The 17,031-nt window shown below is 33.5% G+C and overlaps 1 protein-coding gene across 1 annotated transcript in view; it reads left to right on the forward strand.

Annotated features, from left to right (window-relative positions):
• The window catches only part of LOC145328983 (putative phosphorylase b kinase regulatory subunit alpha), a 106,033-nt gene extending 89,002 nt beyond the window's left edge, over positions 1-17,031 (forward strand). The window contains exon 29 of the mRNA XM_080172977.1: positions 16,876-17,031. Within this exon, the coding sequence (XP_080029103.1) occupies positions 16,876-16,927 (52 nt within the window). The 3' untranslated portion in view covers positions 16,928-17,031. The remainder of the gene's footprint in view (positions 1-16,875) is intronic.

The following is a 17,031-nucleotide window of genomic DNA, read 5'->3' on the forward strand; positions in this document are numbered from 1 at the left end:
GTCAATGTACAAACTGTGATAGAGTAATTACTAAGTCAAACTTTGCTAGACATAGGAAAATCTGCAGAGGGGAAGAACAAGCAGAAAGACCACAGAGGAACAATTTAAGAGGAGCATGCAATATCTGTGGTAAATTTCTACTAATAGCAAACATAGCAAGACACAAGACAAAAATCCACAATGAATAGGAGGCAGTGTCCCAACGAGACAGAAAGCCTAAGACAAGAGACAAGATGATAGTGATAAGGAAGACACACCTGAGGCTGATAGTGAAGATGAAATCCCGTTGGATATGGTTATAGAAGATTTAGATGAGGTTGAGGATGGTGTTGTAGAAGCCGAAGGTGAGGGTCAGGATGGAGGTGAAGAAACCCTGGCAGGAACAAGACAAGGCGATGGCGGCATATCAAGTGCGATTTTCTACAGGTCCATCGCCATCAAAGATCCACAACAAAGAGAGGGTAAGTAAAGTTAAATTAAATTCATTCCCAAAAAATTCAATGAATTACATTTAATGATTTACAGGGGTAGTTTCACGAAATGCATTTAACTAAATTATATTAATTTATTAAATTATTTCTTTTCAGCAATCACAAATTTCGGGAAACTAATGGAAGAGAACATCCAGAAAACAATGATATGTGATGAGCAAAAATGTGGACTAATAGTGGGAGGCGTTTGCCTCAACCACCAAGTGGAGTTGGCGTTGAAGCAGGCTGCCAAAGTTGTAAGTAAATTAATTAAATGATTAATAGAACCAACTAAATAACTTATACAGTAACTTAAAAAGTTAAATAATAAATTATACAAAAACGTGAGAATTAACAAATATTATATTTTTTTAGAAAGGGAAGGGGTACAACAGAACCATAATTAACCTGGCAAAGCTGGTCAGTAAAATTATGAATAACAAGAAGCTGCGTCGCATTTTGGTAGAGAGTGGACAACGTATGCTTACCAGATACGTGGAGACGAGATGGAGCTCCAGAATGAACATGATAAAGCGGTTCTTAGAGTTGTTTGACAACAAACAACTACTTCAGAAGGTGAAAAAATCCGTGCAGGATCAGAAAGGTAAACCCAAAAAAGTTAATTATAATTTAAACAACAATTTAAAACTAACAAAATTACCAACTTAAATTTCTCTCTGTCCCTTAATTAAACAAAAGAGAAAGGTAACAAATAGAAGTTTATTAAAATTTAAACTAAATAAATTATTTCTTCTCTCGTTCCCTTAATTAAAAATTAGAACTGTATATATCAATAGAATTAATTTTTAATTTTTAATTTTTATTTTAGTCAACAAGAAGTTTGACAATCTGTGGCCAACACCTGACCAGGTTCTTGCCCTCAGAGAAGTCCTGCAAGTGTTGGAGTGTGTGGATACCATGCTGACAATTCCCGCACAAGCCCATGAGGCCACAATCGTCCAGATGTTCACCATGCTGGATACGGTGTTCTTTACCCTACGGACAAGTATGCCTGGCAACTTATTCGCTAGACGTGTATTCAAGTTCCTTCACCTGAGAGTTAACAAGATTGTCCGTACTAATGCAGGCTGGCAAGTCTGTCTCTACCTACACCCCCTGTCACGCAGTCATTTGGAAATGATTGCGAGTGGCACACAAAGCTTTACGGTGACACAGGATGAAGCAAAAACAATTTTACAACAAGCACCCAAAAATTGTAGGTTGTTGGGTGAACGGCTACACCGAATCTCACTGAGAGCCAACCTAAGTCCTGAAGAAAAGGCAGATGAAGAGGCCGACCTGCGTAGTGCTAATGCGGATGCCGACAATGAGGATTCCGAAGCTGACGAGTACGAATCTCCAGAAACTGCACCTCCCACAGGTAAAGATATACAATATTAATTAAAATAGATAATAATAATAACATGAGTTAAATAATTCAATTATCATTTTTATTAATTATATTTATGTATTACAGGCATGATGACACCCATCCAAAAGATGTTATGGAACAAACAACAAGAGTTCAAAGAAATTCAGGCTCAAGCAGCAGCCAAGAAGAAAAAGAAAGAACAACGTGACAAACAGAAGGATCCCCTGGACGTCATGAAGAAACACCTGAAAGCTGGGCTGAAGGATTGGAATAATATAGAAGAATCCAAGTTGCATGCCTTGACATACGGTTACCAACGTGAAGTCGCTAAGATAAAGGAGGAAATTGCGAAAGTCAAAAAATCTAAGTCCAAGGATTTCGATGTTGAAGAACGCCAGAAACTGTACAAACAAGGAGCAATGACCGCAAGCCACAGGATGCTTACTGCCAGGTATGAACATGTTGCAGAGAAGATATGTTATCCACCTGGACTTGTCAGTTTGATGACCAACTTCAACAACTTACCTGTTTCTAATGCGAGGTGTGAGAGAATTTTCTCACACCTCAAATTAGTTTACTCATCGAGGCGCTATAACCTAGAGAAAGACACCATCCACGCCATCATGTTCTTGAAGATGAACAAGCTAGTCTCCAAGAAGTCCCAAGCATTTTGGGATAGACAGGTAAAAGTTACCAAGAAGACAGCAACCAAGGAACTGGAAAAGTGAAATAATTTTTGTAAATATGTTTATCATATTAATTATGTTGGAAAGAAATAAAGTAGAAGTAAAAGTAAAACAAATAATTTATATTATTGTACATTCAAACATCAGTAAACCAAAAATCAGACCAATCGGATAATTAGGTCACATAAAAATTTGTTGTTAAAATGTAAAAAAAATACGGACATTAATGTCAGAACTGAATTATCAGAATGCGAATATATAAGAGTCAAAGCAAAATTGTAAGTAAATTTGTTTAAAAACAGCTTGATAATCAGGTTTAATATGAGCGTACATTTAAAAACGAGTTTCAACGCAAAAAAACGCGGAGCCGAATCTAGAAATACGGCTGCGGATGTGTGTATATTTGGTAACATATGGTTTTTAAGTTTAATTTAAGGAAATAGACCGTTTAATCATATTATTACTGTAAAAACTCACTTTTAACTAATGTGGAGCCGAGCCGTTCTGAACGACGTAAAAAAATGCACGGAAATTCTTTTCGAACACAGGGATTCAATATTTTTAGGTAAGACTAAGACTTATCGATAAAACACACCCGATACTTTGTAATTTTGGAACGATATAAAAAAATAAAAAATAAACATAATTAAAAACAAAGTATGGAGCTTGCCGAATTATTCACAGTATAAAATCTGTGCGTTTAAAATTGAAATTACCAAAAGGCAAAATAAGAATAATTAAGTTATAACGAACAGACTTATCACTTTATATTTACAAATTATTACAAAATCCTTACCTTAATATACAGTAAATGATTATGTGTACTGCCTTCCGAAATAGAAAACATAGCCTATTATTTTGACGTGTATGTACTCTTATGACATTCACACAAAACAATAGACTACAATAATTTTTTTCGGACGACAGTACAGAATTAGATCTTCTTGTGTTGACACTTGACTTTGTTTCTTTCTTCTTTTTTTTATAACTATGCAAATAATATTTATCACTTTATTTTATTGTATTAATATAATTCCATTTGAAGTTTTCACATTGAATATTAAATTTTTTATTATTTTTCACTTTTCTTTGTATCTAACTAACGCGTAGTATGACGTGTCAATACACTCTGAAATTCAAATAAGGACTGAAGAACTATGTGTGTGTGCACGAGGTGCACGAGGTAGAAATGTACATGGGTAATTAGAAACTTCAATATAATTTATTTCGTTATATTTACATTTTTTAAAATAAGATTTTTTAATATGTTTTGACCACGGTAAATAATAAAAATTTGTTGGAGGAATTTTTGTGTATATATTTATCCCTGATATAACAGCATACACCGGAAACGGATGATATCAAATAACAGGGAATCTATAAATATATTGTTACAAATACAATTACAAACTATTATAAGTTAACTTTAATATATTTCATTATCATTATATACTTTTTTTACGTAATGCAAAATTATCCTTTTTTAATATTAGGAAGAATTTTTATTTTACCCTGTAAAAAAAGCAATGAAAAAAGTAAGACGTCTAAAATGTCGTATTCTTAACAGGTAGACTTTTTGGAGTAAGGAAATTATGTCATCACATTAATTTCATAGAAAGAACCTAAAAGTCTAATATATCTAGTAAATTTTATTTCGGAATTGTTTAACGAACATACTTAATTTAAGATTGCGTGATTTATTTCGAAATAGAAATATAAAACGTAAAAATTTATTATTTTTCAAAATCTTCTATTTATTTACGAAGTACTTCGTAAATAAATATTAAGAAATTTGAATATTTACAAAAATAGAAATAGGGATGTATTTTTGAACGAAGGGAGAGGGGAATAAATATCCTATTTTTGAAATAGAATTCTTGCACACGTATATTAATATTCCCCAATTTCAATATTTTCATATCTCTAAATTCCCTTCCAAATTTTCTCGAAATACGATACGTTTAGGGTTTAGAATAGTTAATATTTTAAATATCTAGTAGACACATCATTGTTTTGTACTATATGGTACTATATGACAAACTAGGTACTATATGTACTATATGAGTTAAAAGTTCGGTACTATATGAAATTTTTTAGTAGCGAAGCTACTCTATAATTCACTTTGTCCGTCCGTCAGTCAGTCCGTCCGTCAGTCAGTCAGTCCGTAACGCTATGGGGGAAATGGGATTTACTCAGCTCCTATAAAAGATAGAATGCTGAAATTTTTTGACAACATTCCCATCATGAAGGAGCACAATTGACTATAAAACATCATTGGCGTTCTGACCGATTTTTAGCAGGTTTTAGGCTATTTTTATATTATTCTCCATATCTTCAGTGTTTATGGTCCGATTTTCAAAATTTTTTCAGTTACAGATATCAAAATTAAATTTCCCGTCGTTTAAAGGAACAACCATAAAGGCCAGACTGCCTTTTTAGCAGGTTTTAGGCTATTTTTATTTTTTTCACATTTTTCTCCATATCTTCAGTGTTTATGGTCCGATTTTCAAAATTTTTTCAGTTATAGATAACATAATTAAATTTCCCGTCTTTTAAAGAAAACAATCATGACGGCCAGACTGCCTTTTTAGCAGGTTTTAGGCTGTTTTTTATATATTTAACATTTTTCTCCATATCTTCAGTGTTTATAGTCCGATTTTCAAAATTTTTCAGTTATAGATATCAAAATTAAATTTCCCGTCTTTTAAACAAAATAACCATGACGGCCAGACTGCCTTCTTGGCAGGTTTTAGGCTATTTTTATATATTTAACACTTTTTTCCATATCTTCAGTGTATATGGTCCGATTTTCCAAATTTTTAAGTTAAGGATTTAAAAATTAAATTTTTTGTCGTTTTATTAAAACTACCATGACGGCCAGACTGCGGTTTATCAGGTTTTTGGCTATTTTTATATGTTTTACTTATTTCCCCATATCTTTGTTTATTTTGATGCAATTTTCAAACTTTTATGGGATGTCAGTATCATAATAATTTTTACTATTGTTATGAGCATCTTTATTATAATTTACTTTGACCATCGTCATCATGCAAAATAAAACAAGGTTTCATGTTTATTTTATCCAATAAATCTATTCTTGATTTTAGTAAAAACCTTTTAAATCTACCTGTACGTATTCCCATCAACGATTTTTTGTGCTTCGCTACTTATGGATGTTGTCATCCTTGTTTATATCATTTTAAAACTTAATACCAACCAAAGTATTATAATATTGTTTGTAATATTACAATGTACTCTCAGCTCTAATACATACTAATATAGAGAGTAGTGATTTGGGTATGTAAAGTAAAATTATAAGCTTTGAAATATGCAATGACTCTTAAAATCACCTTGATCATATATTTTTTTGTTTCAATCATTTTTATTATTTCTTAAAAGATATAAAACTCTTTTTGTTCCTCATATTTTTATGATTGCTGAAGCGGCTAAATACAAAGGCTAAATTTTTAATTAGTGCTTTTCCTTTATATTGCTAGATGACCAAGTTAGGTTAAGTAAAGAATGCCCTGCTGGGTTAGGGTAGGACCTTGGATGTGTATGCATAGTAGACCGGCTTAAAATGCAAAAAAAAATTGGCACACTATTTTAACCCATTTTTTTTATGATATAATGACAATTGACACCAAAACAAGTGTTCTGGTAGCTTTTTTCAGCAATATGTTAATTTGATTTTCATAAAAAAAAAGAATTTTTGTTATGGCTTTATACACCTTCCTGAATTTGCTTTGAAGAGTAGGATCTACTACAGTTCACGGTAAAATATTGCTGGTAAGCAATATTTCCAAAAATCTATAAATTATAAAAGCTGCTAGCTGCCAAACGGCTGAATGTTCAGATCATATCCGCACACCATTTTAAGCGGCCTACGAAGGCCTACAAATAATCTGGAATAGCCAAGATCCAATTATGCACAGGGAAAGTTTCACTGAAGAAAAAACGCGTAAAATAGGACTTTTTCGCGCATTTCCAGCACTGCGAGATAATTATGCATAATTGATTTATGGCTATTCCAGATTATTTGTAGACCTTCTTATGCCGCTTAAAACAGTGTGCGGGCATGATCTGTACGTTGAGCCGTTTGGCAGCTAGCAGCCTTAGATCCGAAGAGTATATTAAAGAATTTTAAAAAACGATTTTTAAAGATTTTGATCATAGAAAGGGCTATCCTCAAAAGACTGACAATTTTGGATGTTTTAGCAAAATCAGCAGATTTTGAGTTATTTAAGGATAACTTTTCAAGGGTCAATATTTTTATAAACCATTTTTTGATTCTTAATCTACTCTTCAGAAAGGTAAATAAAGCCATACTTTGAAAGAAGAAAAAATTTTCTCCTCCAGAGGGAACCCTTCCCTTTTTTATCAAAATCAAAACTGACATATTGCTGAACAAAAGCAACCAGAACACTTTTTTTGAGTATCAATAGTCATTATATCATGAAAGGAACTGGTTGGAACAGCACGCCCATTGAATTATAAAAAAAATGGTAATTCTGAGTCGGTGAAATGTATAGGTTTAGATCCTCACTGTAAATTTTAATTAATACCTTTATGTGCGACATCTTTAAAGGGAGTGTGGACATAAAAATTTCTCATCTGATTATCAAATCTTAACATTTTCTAAGCACATTTCACTACACTGATCAACCAAAAACGTCCTATTAACATTTACTGTCTACAAAGGGTTGAATCTCAGAGGTTATTTAAAATAATAATATCCTTTTTTATTGTGTTGGACAATAAATAACCCACTTTGGAGAATTAGTTTACACTTTTATCAGACTGTTTATAAATAAATATTGCACCTTTATTATTTACAAATTTTTAATTTAAGGTGGGCCATCTAAAGTTACTTGGATACTAATAAAAAAACCTGTTTCTAGCTTTGTTATTGTATTTGGTATTCAATAATAAATATTGCTTATTTTATCAATTTCTAAGTAACTATACATTGGATTAAAGCAAGGATTGTGTTAAAAGTCAGCTTAACTGTTGTGAAAAATAGAGAACTATGTTAGCTATAGAAGGAAAAAAAGACAAGTAACCGCACATTTATATAGTCCGGAAATTTTTCTCCATTCCTGGACATAATTTGATAATCTGATGAGAAATTTTCTCGTTCACAGTCCCTTTAATTACGCAATAAATGTCCATTTTTAGGACTTATTTGAAAAAAAGTCTAGTGTTCGGTTCTTCCACCAATTAAAAAAATTGTTTAATGCTCCCTCATCATTTCACAAAAACCTTATTATTTCATTTAAAAAAGTCCTCAGTTTTAAGGAAAACTATTTTTGTTTAAAATTACTAGGAATATCCCATTTTTTGGGTGAAATTTTTTTTTTTTTTTGGGGGGGGGCTGGTTGTTAAGGGGGATTTCCTATCCCCTTTATTTGTTTTTTTTCTCTGCGACTTCGCCCCACAATGTGCTTAATAACAGAACAGTACAAATTGGTTCAGCAATTACTTTTTACTTACAAGAAAAAAATTAGTGGGGATATCATTTTCTTTTTTTTGAGGGGGTTAGGATTTACCGACCCCACAAAAATTGCTTAAAACCACTATATGACCAGTATGTATATTCCTGAATTCTGAAAATTAAATAGCCCAAAACCTACATACGACCTCAGTGAAGCTTACCTAAAATTGCTAACCCAATTGTTCAAAAGATAATGAGATCTTAAGCTTCAGACATAAAACCCTTACTACTTTATTTAATAAGATATATAGGTAATATTTTTTAATGCTTGGTACTATATGGTTTTACTACATAATTAGTTAAAATTTTGGTACTATATGGTACTATATTAGTTAAAATTTTGTGTACTATATGGTACTATATGAAAATTTTTATGTACTATAAATGTACTATATATTTGTAAATTTTGAGTGGTCACTCTGTATATACTTTTCAAGGACCAATAAGAAGCTGCATTGTAAGGGAGAACCAGATCTTTTCAGAGGTTACAGAGTTCTTTCGGTACATGCTGACAGACAGACACACAAAGACATAGATCCTGTTACTTTTACATAATAATAACAGAGGAAAAAAATCTTAACCTTCGTCTTCAATTTGATAGTCTATCGATTTGGTGCGGTTAAATATTAGTTTACTTTTTTTGGCGCCTGGAGGTTATAGGTATTTAGTAATAGAAGATAAAATTAATTTTGCGACCTTTTCACTAAAAAAAAGTAGAGTATTTATTGTAAAAAATGTAATAAGTTACTGGCATTCTCATTTTGTGCCCAAAACAAGCATAAGCTTCTATCTGGTTAAATCTTATATTTAAATTTCTTATCTGAGGGTTAGCAAATTTTAAAGATGTTCAACTCCCTGAAATGTCATTTAAAATGCCATAACTCTTTTTAAATTAAAGCTAGAGACATCACATTTACGGTATTGGGTCTACTTATGGCAGTTTTTAGGCACTAAAGCGGTGTATTTTCTGCAGGCTTCCTTTAAGTAGGTAATTTTGGGGTAGATTTCTACAAATTTGAGTTCAGACTTATAAATAATGTTTAATATTGGATTATTTGATTTCTATGTCTGTTCATGAATGGACAGTAATCTTTTATTTTTCATTTTAAAAAGTCATGAAATATAATCTTGTTTTAGTATTGAAGCTATTCTTTCAGTGTTTCTGTCTGTCTTTAATCACAATTTTGTTTATTTGTGCAGAAACTTTTTTGCAATTCCTTAAAATCATGAAAAAACACTTTTTAATATTGATGCCGTATTATTCCTAAAAAAATTGCAAATTCAAGTGAAGGTCTCCGATTATGCTCTAATTTTCAAATATGGTGTAATTACTAATGAGTTATAAAAACACCCCATGTAGACTTTATTTGTTTATTCAGTGTTTACAATTTGAGATATTGACAATTTGCAAAAAAAAAGTGTGAAAAATTTCATTTTATTTTCAACAAAATAAAAGTATAAAAACATTAGAATTTACAACAAAAAAGACTTATTTTTAGAAAGCAACATTTTTATTTGAAAAAAAAATAGAAGGAAGTCTTTTGTTTTAAATTCAAATGTTTTTATACTGTGTGTACAGGCGTTTTAAGAAAAATTAAGAAGTTTCTTAAGAAAAGATATATTAGTAATTTAGGACCATTTTTGAGGCGAAAACAGCATTTTTTTCAAAGTTGACTTTTGCTATGGATTTTGTTGGTGGTTAAAACCGGAAAAAACCATGTGGTTTACTTTTCTTGCCAACCCTGTGTTTGAATTATGTATACTGTCGCAATATATTAACAAACACAGTTACAGTTTTTCTTTAAGTTTATTGAATGATAAGGGGGGGGTTTTTAATGCAACCATCTCGTAATCAGTGAGCAAATGACACTTAGAATTCGAATTTCGATCTGAACTTTTGCATGAGTAATCCTTGGTAGGTCTATTTTCCCTAAATCGAACAAAAAGTTGGAAAAGTAACGGCTAGCGGCTCAGCCGTTCAGCCGTTTTTTTGCCTATTTTCAGGGTAAATCCATCATCAATTACGTAGGAATCGACTTTTAAAAACATATTTTTGGTTTAATTCATGTTAAATGATAACAATAACCAATTTTAAAACTTCTAGTACCAACAGCTACCGTCTAGAACTGTTTGATAGCGTTTTGGAGTAGAAAAGAGTATTATGTTGAGAGAGGTTTCGTGACTAATATGCAATATAAATAGCAAAAAAATGGCAAAATAGCTGAGCCGCCAGCCGTTAGCCGTTAGCCGTTACTTTTCCAACTTTTTGTTCGATTTAGGGAAAATATACCTACCAAGGATTACTCATGCAAAATTATAGATGGAAATTCGAATTCTAAGTGCCATTTGCTCACTGATTACGAGATGGTTGCATTAAAAACCCCCCCCTTAATAAAATATGATTTAATGAATAATGAGATTAATAAAGGTTAAAATAGGCTAAGGTTAAATATAAAATAAACTACAATGAATTATGGTCTGAACACCAGTCAGCCATAGCACAACATCTTGATCCAATCACAACAACTGCAAATGTAGGTCTCAGTGTCAATTCACAGGCAGGATCCAATCCTTTCACCATGAACATTAACACAAGACTAACTGGAAAGCAGGCATATTTGTGTGCTCTGCAAAATTGGTGACGTAGGTATGTTTCATTATTTCCACATTCTCCTCTTCTTTTAACCCATCACCAGACTTAAAGATTTCAACTTTGAAGCTGATAACAAGAACCCAAAATTCCAGTCAAAGAATAACCATGTTGAATTAATCAAAACAGCTCCAGGATCCACTTTGAGTCAAATCTTTGAAAATTCTACCCAGTCCTTTGTAGTCCATCTGATCAGAACAGTTAAATACAACACAGTATTTACCTATAGCTGTATCCATATCTTTGAATGTTTCAATTTTACCATTGAGAAACCACTCATACACATTCCAAGTGCCTGATCCAAGGTGATATAACATCTATCTGTTAGTGGTTCATGATCAATCTCTCTTGACATCCTATAAATCCATTTGATAGATAAAAGAACATCTGTGATAACTATACTCCTTATTTCTTCCTTTTGCTTGAAGTAAAACATAGATTGTTTCAGCCATACAAATTCCTGTGTAGACTTGATATTCAGCCTGACCAGCATATCCCTCTGGTGCAAGTAAACCCTTGACTATTTATATCAATGTATGGCATCTGCTGTCGTCTCAAAACATTCAACTCATGAAGAACAGGTGGGAATTTCATAAAATTTTCTTCATGTTTATCAATAAAAGTACCTCTATCACTAATGGCTTCAACAGATAGCTTACCAAATCCAGTAGATACACTTTCTACATTTGGTGTAATCCTTTTCAAAATGTCTTCAGTCATATTTCCATCTTGTAGATTGAATTTAGATACAACTTCGCCAAGAACATTCATTACCTTGACAACATCTAATCCTGGACATTCATAATCTCTATCTGACACAATCAACTGGTTACAATCAAATGCTTCTTGAACCAGATCATCCTAGATCATCCATCAAAAATACCTCAACAACTGTACCACAAAACCATCTTTTTGGTTGAAACACAACCAACACTTCCCCTGGCCCTGACTTGACAAGGTCCAGTTTTGGTAGCCCCTGGCTATATGCGTCTATCCAAAATTCTCCCTCCTTTGGCCCTGACTTGACAAGGTCCAGTTTTGGTAGCCAAATGCTACGAAGTTCTCCTTCCCCTGGCTTTGACTTGACAAGGTCCAGTTTTGGTAGCCCCTGGCTATATGCGTCTGTCCAGCTGAACTACTCACAGCTGTCAATGTCAGCCAGTTAACCTCATAACCAGCATGTGGGATGACCCACTATCACTCAACTCCTTCCTCTGTACTGACTAGTACTCTGTAAGCTTTCTACTGGTTTCTACTTAGCAACTGTGATTCTCTCCATACAACACAACAGTCATTCGCCTCCACCACAAAAAGCCTCCAATCTTTCAAAAGACTATCCCTGGCTGCCCTGATCAGTTGTAATATCAAGTTGATCAATTTGTACCAATCCCTCCAATCATGGTTTTGGCAAAACTGCCACAAAACAAAAACAAATTTAAAAACACAATTCCACAAACAGTCAAAACAATCAATACAATCAATCTTGTTACTTTGTATTTTTCTTTTATTCTTGATTTTAATCTTTGAGTTCATATCAGCCTCAAAGAAATTCCTCAGTAGGCCATTACATTTGAATACCATCAAATATGCTACTCTTAGCATTAACTTTGGCCACTTCCCAAAGTTTCACCACCTTGTCCTCTTGGTGGAGCAGGCCCCCATGAATCTCACGCGATCCATTCAGGGTTACCCTAGGAGAGTTCAAACCTCCTGGACCTCCAACAGTCCTCTGCCAAGGCATAGATTGATTCTAAGTCTGATCCATAGCCTTATTTCTCTGCTCAATACTAGCCAAAATCCGTTGCTGTCCAGTCATATAACCAGGAGGCAAATCACCAACCTCCGTTACATCCTCCTCCTTAACATCCCCCTCCTTCACACCAACATCATCCTCCCACACCCCCTGTAATCCAGCCACCAGAGTATGCACAGTATCCAACCTGACAGTCAACCCTGCAACAGCTTCAACATTCGCAGTGACCTTGGTCTTCAACTCCCCTACCTGTTCCTCCAGTGGTCCAAGGCGTCGAGAAATTCCTTGCTGCAATACTATTCAAAATGTTAACCTGTCCAGGCACATAATCATCAGGTAAATCATTATCATTGCCCTGATCCACTGATACATCTACATCCGGAACCCAGAACCATTTGATTATGTTGCAAACCTTTGCAATCGGTTGTACTCTAGTAATCAGCTCCGCTCTAAACTTGGTCATTAGCACATTTGCTTATTAGCTTGAATGAAATATATAATAGGGTGGGTTCATATCGGAATTAGACAAAGCGGGGATATGCAACAGATAAAATTAACCTTAAAAACATTTCTGACCAAAAAAGAATTTTAAAAAATTGAGTTTTAGAACACGACCACTTAAAAATATAATTCACTACTTATTAGTAGGCAAAGACGACATTCAAAAAAAATTTTGAATCAGAACTATGGCTTCATGGTGCTCCCTGGAAAGGCCTTGAGGAGCTGAATCAGGAACTTTTGTCCGTTTCAAAATATCTCATTCCTAGCCTTAGAAATCACTAAAAAACCAAAAAATTTTAAGGTTTATTGAGAATTGTCCAATTTGTAGAGGTTTTTTAGATTTTCTCAGGCTAGGAACGAGATTTTTTGAAACGGACAAAAGTTCCTGACTCAGCTTCTCAAGGCATTTCCAGGGAACACCATGAAGCCATAGTTCTGATTCAATAAATTTTTGACTCCCATTTATAAATAGCTATACAATTGAATGTCTGGTCGTCAGCGGTTTTAAGACTTAGGATAAATTTTAAATCATCCAGAGGTGTATTATATCTATATAAATTGAGTGCAGATCCCCACTTTGGCCTCAGAAAAAAAATGTCCAAAATTGACCCACCCTAATATATAATCTTGATACAATAATCCTTCTCTGTATATTTGATTTCAATCAAATGAAACAAACTTTTGAACAAGCTTCAGCCTGTCACTTCTGATTCCAACTAGTCAAACTTCCTATGGTTAATAAAGCTGATCAGTTTCTAATCGATTACATTTTCAACAAACCATAGACAATCAAGTTTTCAACCATTATTTACAATCAAGACAGACCATAATACCATTAACCAGCATTTTCTTTTAACTGCCAGATGTATTAACAGCACTGTATTAACAGCATTCAAATATCTGTCGTAGCAGTAGGATGTATAATTATATGTAAAATACAATGCATTATATTGAAAATCAATGTCCATCTGTTTACAATATAGCTTTACATGTGTTGAAATTTATCTTAGAAGTAAACAGATTCTTTTTAATCAAGAATAGTTATTTCTTGCATCGTATTATAAACGGCTTTCTGTGGATATAGAAAATACAATTATGAGATTAAAACTTGTTTTTTTAGCCCCGAGGTGCCGAAGGCACTGGCCAAAAAAACTGGTTTTAATCTTTTGATTGTACATTTCTATATTCGTAGAAAGCTGGATGTAATACGATGCTAGACATAGTTTTTTCGTATGGATGAGAACTGGTTCCTATCCACTGGATTCAAATGAATACAAGAAAAGTTCTTAAAATCTTTTTAAGATTTAACCACTTTTCATCAGTTTAGAGTAAATATAGAAATAGTATATTATTTTACCCCTCAATCATATGATAACAATTCTGCAGTCAATTCTTTCAATTTTAGCTCATCTAATTTCTATCCTGTACCTCTTCCCTGGAACTCTTTATGGGTGATGTTATGGATGATATCTGTCCATCTGATCCATCTTGGCCAACAACAGATGAAACAAAACCAAATCAAATCAAAATGTCTGTAATAATCTTTTTCCTTTAATTTTCATACAAAATAGTTGAAGGTTATTGTGCACAATTTAAAACAAAATAGAATACTTCTATTTAAATTTGATATATACAACTGATCATTTTATTTAAATGAAGTAACTGATTTTTTTAACACATGAAAATCTTTTGGTTCTAACTCTTATGTGCAAACATATTTTCACTTTTGTTCACATTTGACCAAACTTAGACAGGTAAACAGTAAAATACCAATATCAGTATACTAACAATGTCCCAGTATATTTTCTGCACAAATTCACAAGAGTTGTGTCAACCCTCTTTCACAGCACATGTATTGACATTATTCTGGCACATGTTGTATATCTGCTATGTATATACTTGCCTCATCCTGGCACACTGTGAAATGTGAATACATCTCTTTGTATCTACCTGTCTCACTGTGCATTTATTTGCGTCATTCCAGTATGCATGTATTTGCATCATTCTGGCACACTGTGCACATATGTTCAAAATGTCACAATATCAATATATTTATATTTGCATCATCCTGACACACTGTGCACATCTGTTATACAGTTAATATTCAGATGGCGCTACATTAATAGATGGTTTGGCTCTGGCAGCATCATCTTATTTATCTATCAATGTATGCACAATATTCTTCACACAAATATTTCGTTTAGCTCAATGTTATTTCTATTATCTTCAAAGATAGTTTTCACTTGCTGCTTGGCGTGAGCCATTCACTTCCAAGATTAACTGGTACATTCATGCCATCAATGACATACAAATCTTCAATAATTCTCAAATCTCCTTCAATATGGAATGCAACATCTCTAACAAATTTCAAGTTAACTATTGTAGGTAATTACCTTGTGGAAACAGAAGATCTGCAAAGAGCCCAACACCTCCCACCAAGCATACACAAGACTGGAAAACAAGTTTTTTTCTCCGGCAATAATTACTTTTCCACACCACTGGCTAATCTGTCAAAAAAAGAATAGCAATTTCTTGCCTGAAGGCTCTGATATCTGTCAAAAGAAAGATAGCTATTTCTTGCCTGAAGGCTCTGATATCTTGATCATCAATGCCATCAAGATCAAAACAAGATTGTGTAGATTCCACAATTTTCACCATCATACTGGCATGTAAGATCTGTTTTGATGATTGTCTTTAAACTGACACCACACAACCGCTCAATAACATCTTTAACCTGGTTAAACTTATTACTGGCAACAGGAATCTAATAATATCATGCTAAAAAGAAATCCAAAATCAACAGGATATCTAACTATCCAGGCAAAAGCCTAGCTTTCTTCCAGCTTTGCCACACCCCGACAATGATACAGGTGCTCTCTCACTCGCTGCCACCACCACACATATAATCCAGGTATTTTCCATGCCAGCTTTTTGTAGAGCATTAAGGTTCAAGTATCTTCTCTCTTAGGGTATTTCCCTTTAACTTCTTTGTAGAGCATTTAGGTTCAAGTACCTTCTCCCATAGTCAGTTACCCTCTCTGTATAGCATCAAATATCAATTACAAGAATAAACATATCCACTGCCTGTCCAAATATGTATTCTCTTAATCTCAATTAAACAATATCATGCACAGAATATCTGGTAGGCCCAACAAAAGATCTAGCAATAGAATAACTTGTAGATAGAGTACATGTCTAGCAATACATGTCTATCCTTGTCTGGTACAATCCAGAATAAATTGTAGGTAGAATACATGTCTAACAATACATGTCTATCCTTATCGTCCTGCTGGTACAATCCAGAATAAACTGTAGATAGAATACATGTCTAACAATACATGTATTTTGAGATGTCAAAAACTTCAAGGGCCCATATGGAACCTTGAAACTCGTTTTAGACCATGGGTTGCGCTGACAACCCTAGCGGAATCTTCATGCTTTTATCAAAAAGGTACAGAACGTCGTTCTAGCTCAACTGTGGCCCAAATAATAGCCGCCGTGTCGAAGAGTAGCTTGAAAGAGATGGCTGAATTTGGATCCTGTGGTTACTCACGTTCCTAAGGAGATGTGGTCTCCCAGTAGCCCATACCATAAAGACCTCCCTTATTGCCACTATCAAGGAGAACTTCAGGGACAGGAACATGTTTATTGTTAACCAGGGCCTGCGTGCGGTTCAGGGGGCGGGTAGTGGCGGTTATTGAGGCTGGCGGCGATTTTATTAAATAATCTAATAGTACTATACAGAGTTTATATACTAGTTTTTAAATTTCAATAAAATCTTCAAAATTAACGATTTTATTTTTATTTGTTTACAAATTAGAAAAATGCCGGATTTATGTTCCGCTCCCTGTATTTTAATTGTTCCATCGCTTGCTTTCCTAATATCGAACATAATCTTTCATATTTGATAACTTTCGTTATCGATTAATAACTAGTGCTTTAATTTTAGGGTTCTTGATTCTATGCCAAATGAAGGAGAAATAGATTGCAACCAAATGTAAAAATGGAAAATGCTGGTTTTGCCACTGATAAATCATATTTTCAGTCATTTTAGTTTATGTGTAATTGTAGTACCATGTATAGTAATAAATATTGAATTAGATAA

This window comes from Acartia tonsa, chromosome 1 (assembly GCF_053477335.1).
Source record: "Acartia tonsa isolate MP-2025a chromosome 1, ASM5347733v1, whole genome shotgun sequence".
NCBI classification, from domain to species: domain Eukaryota; kingdom Metazoa; phylum Arthropoda; class Copepoda; order Calanoida; family Acartiidae; genus Acartia; species Acartia tonsa.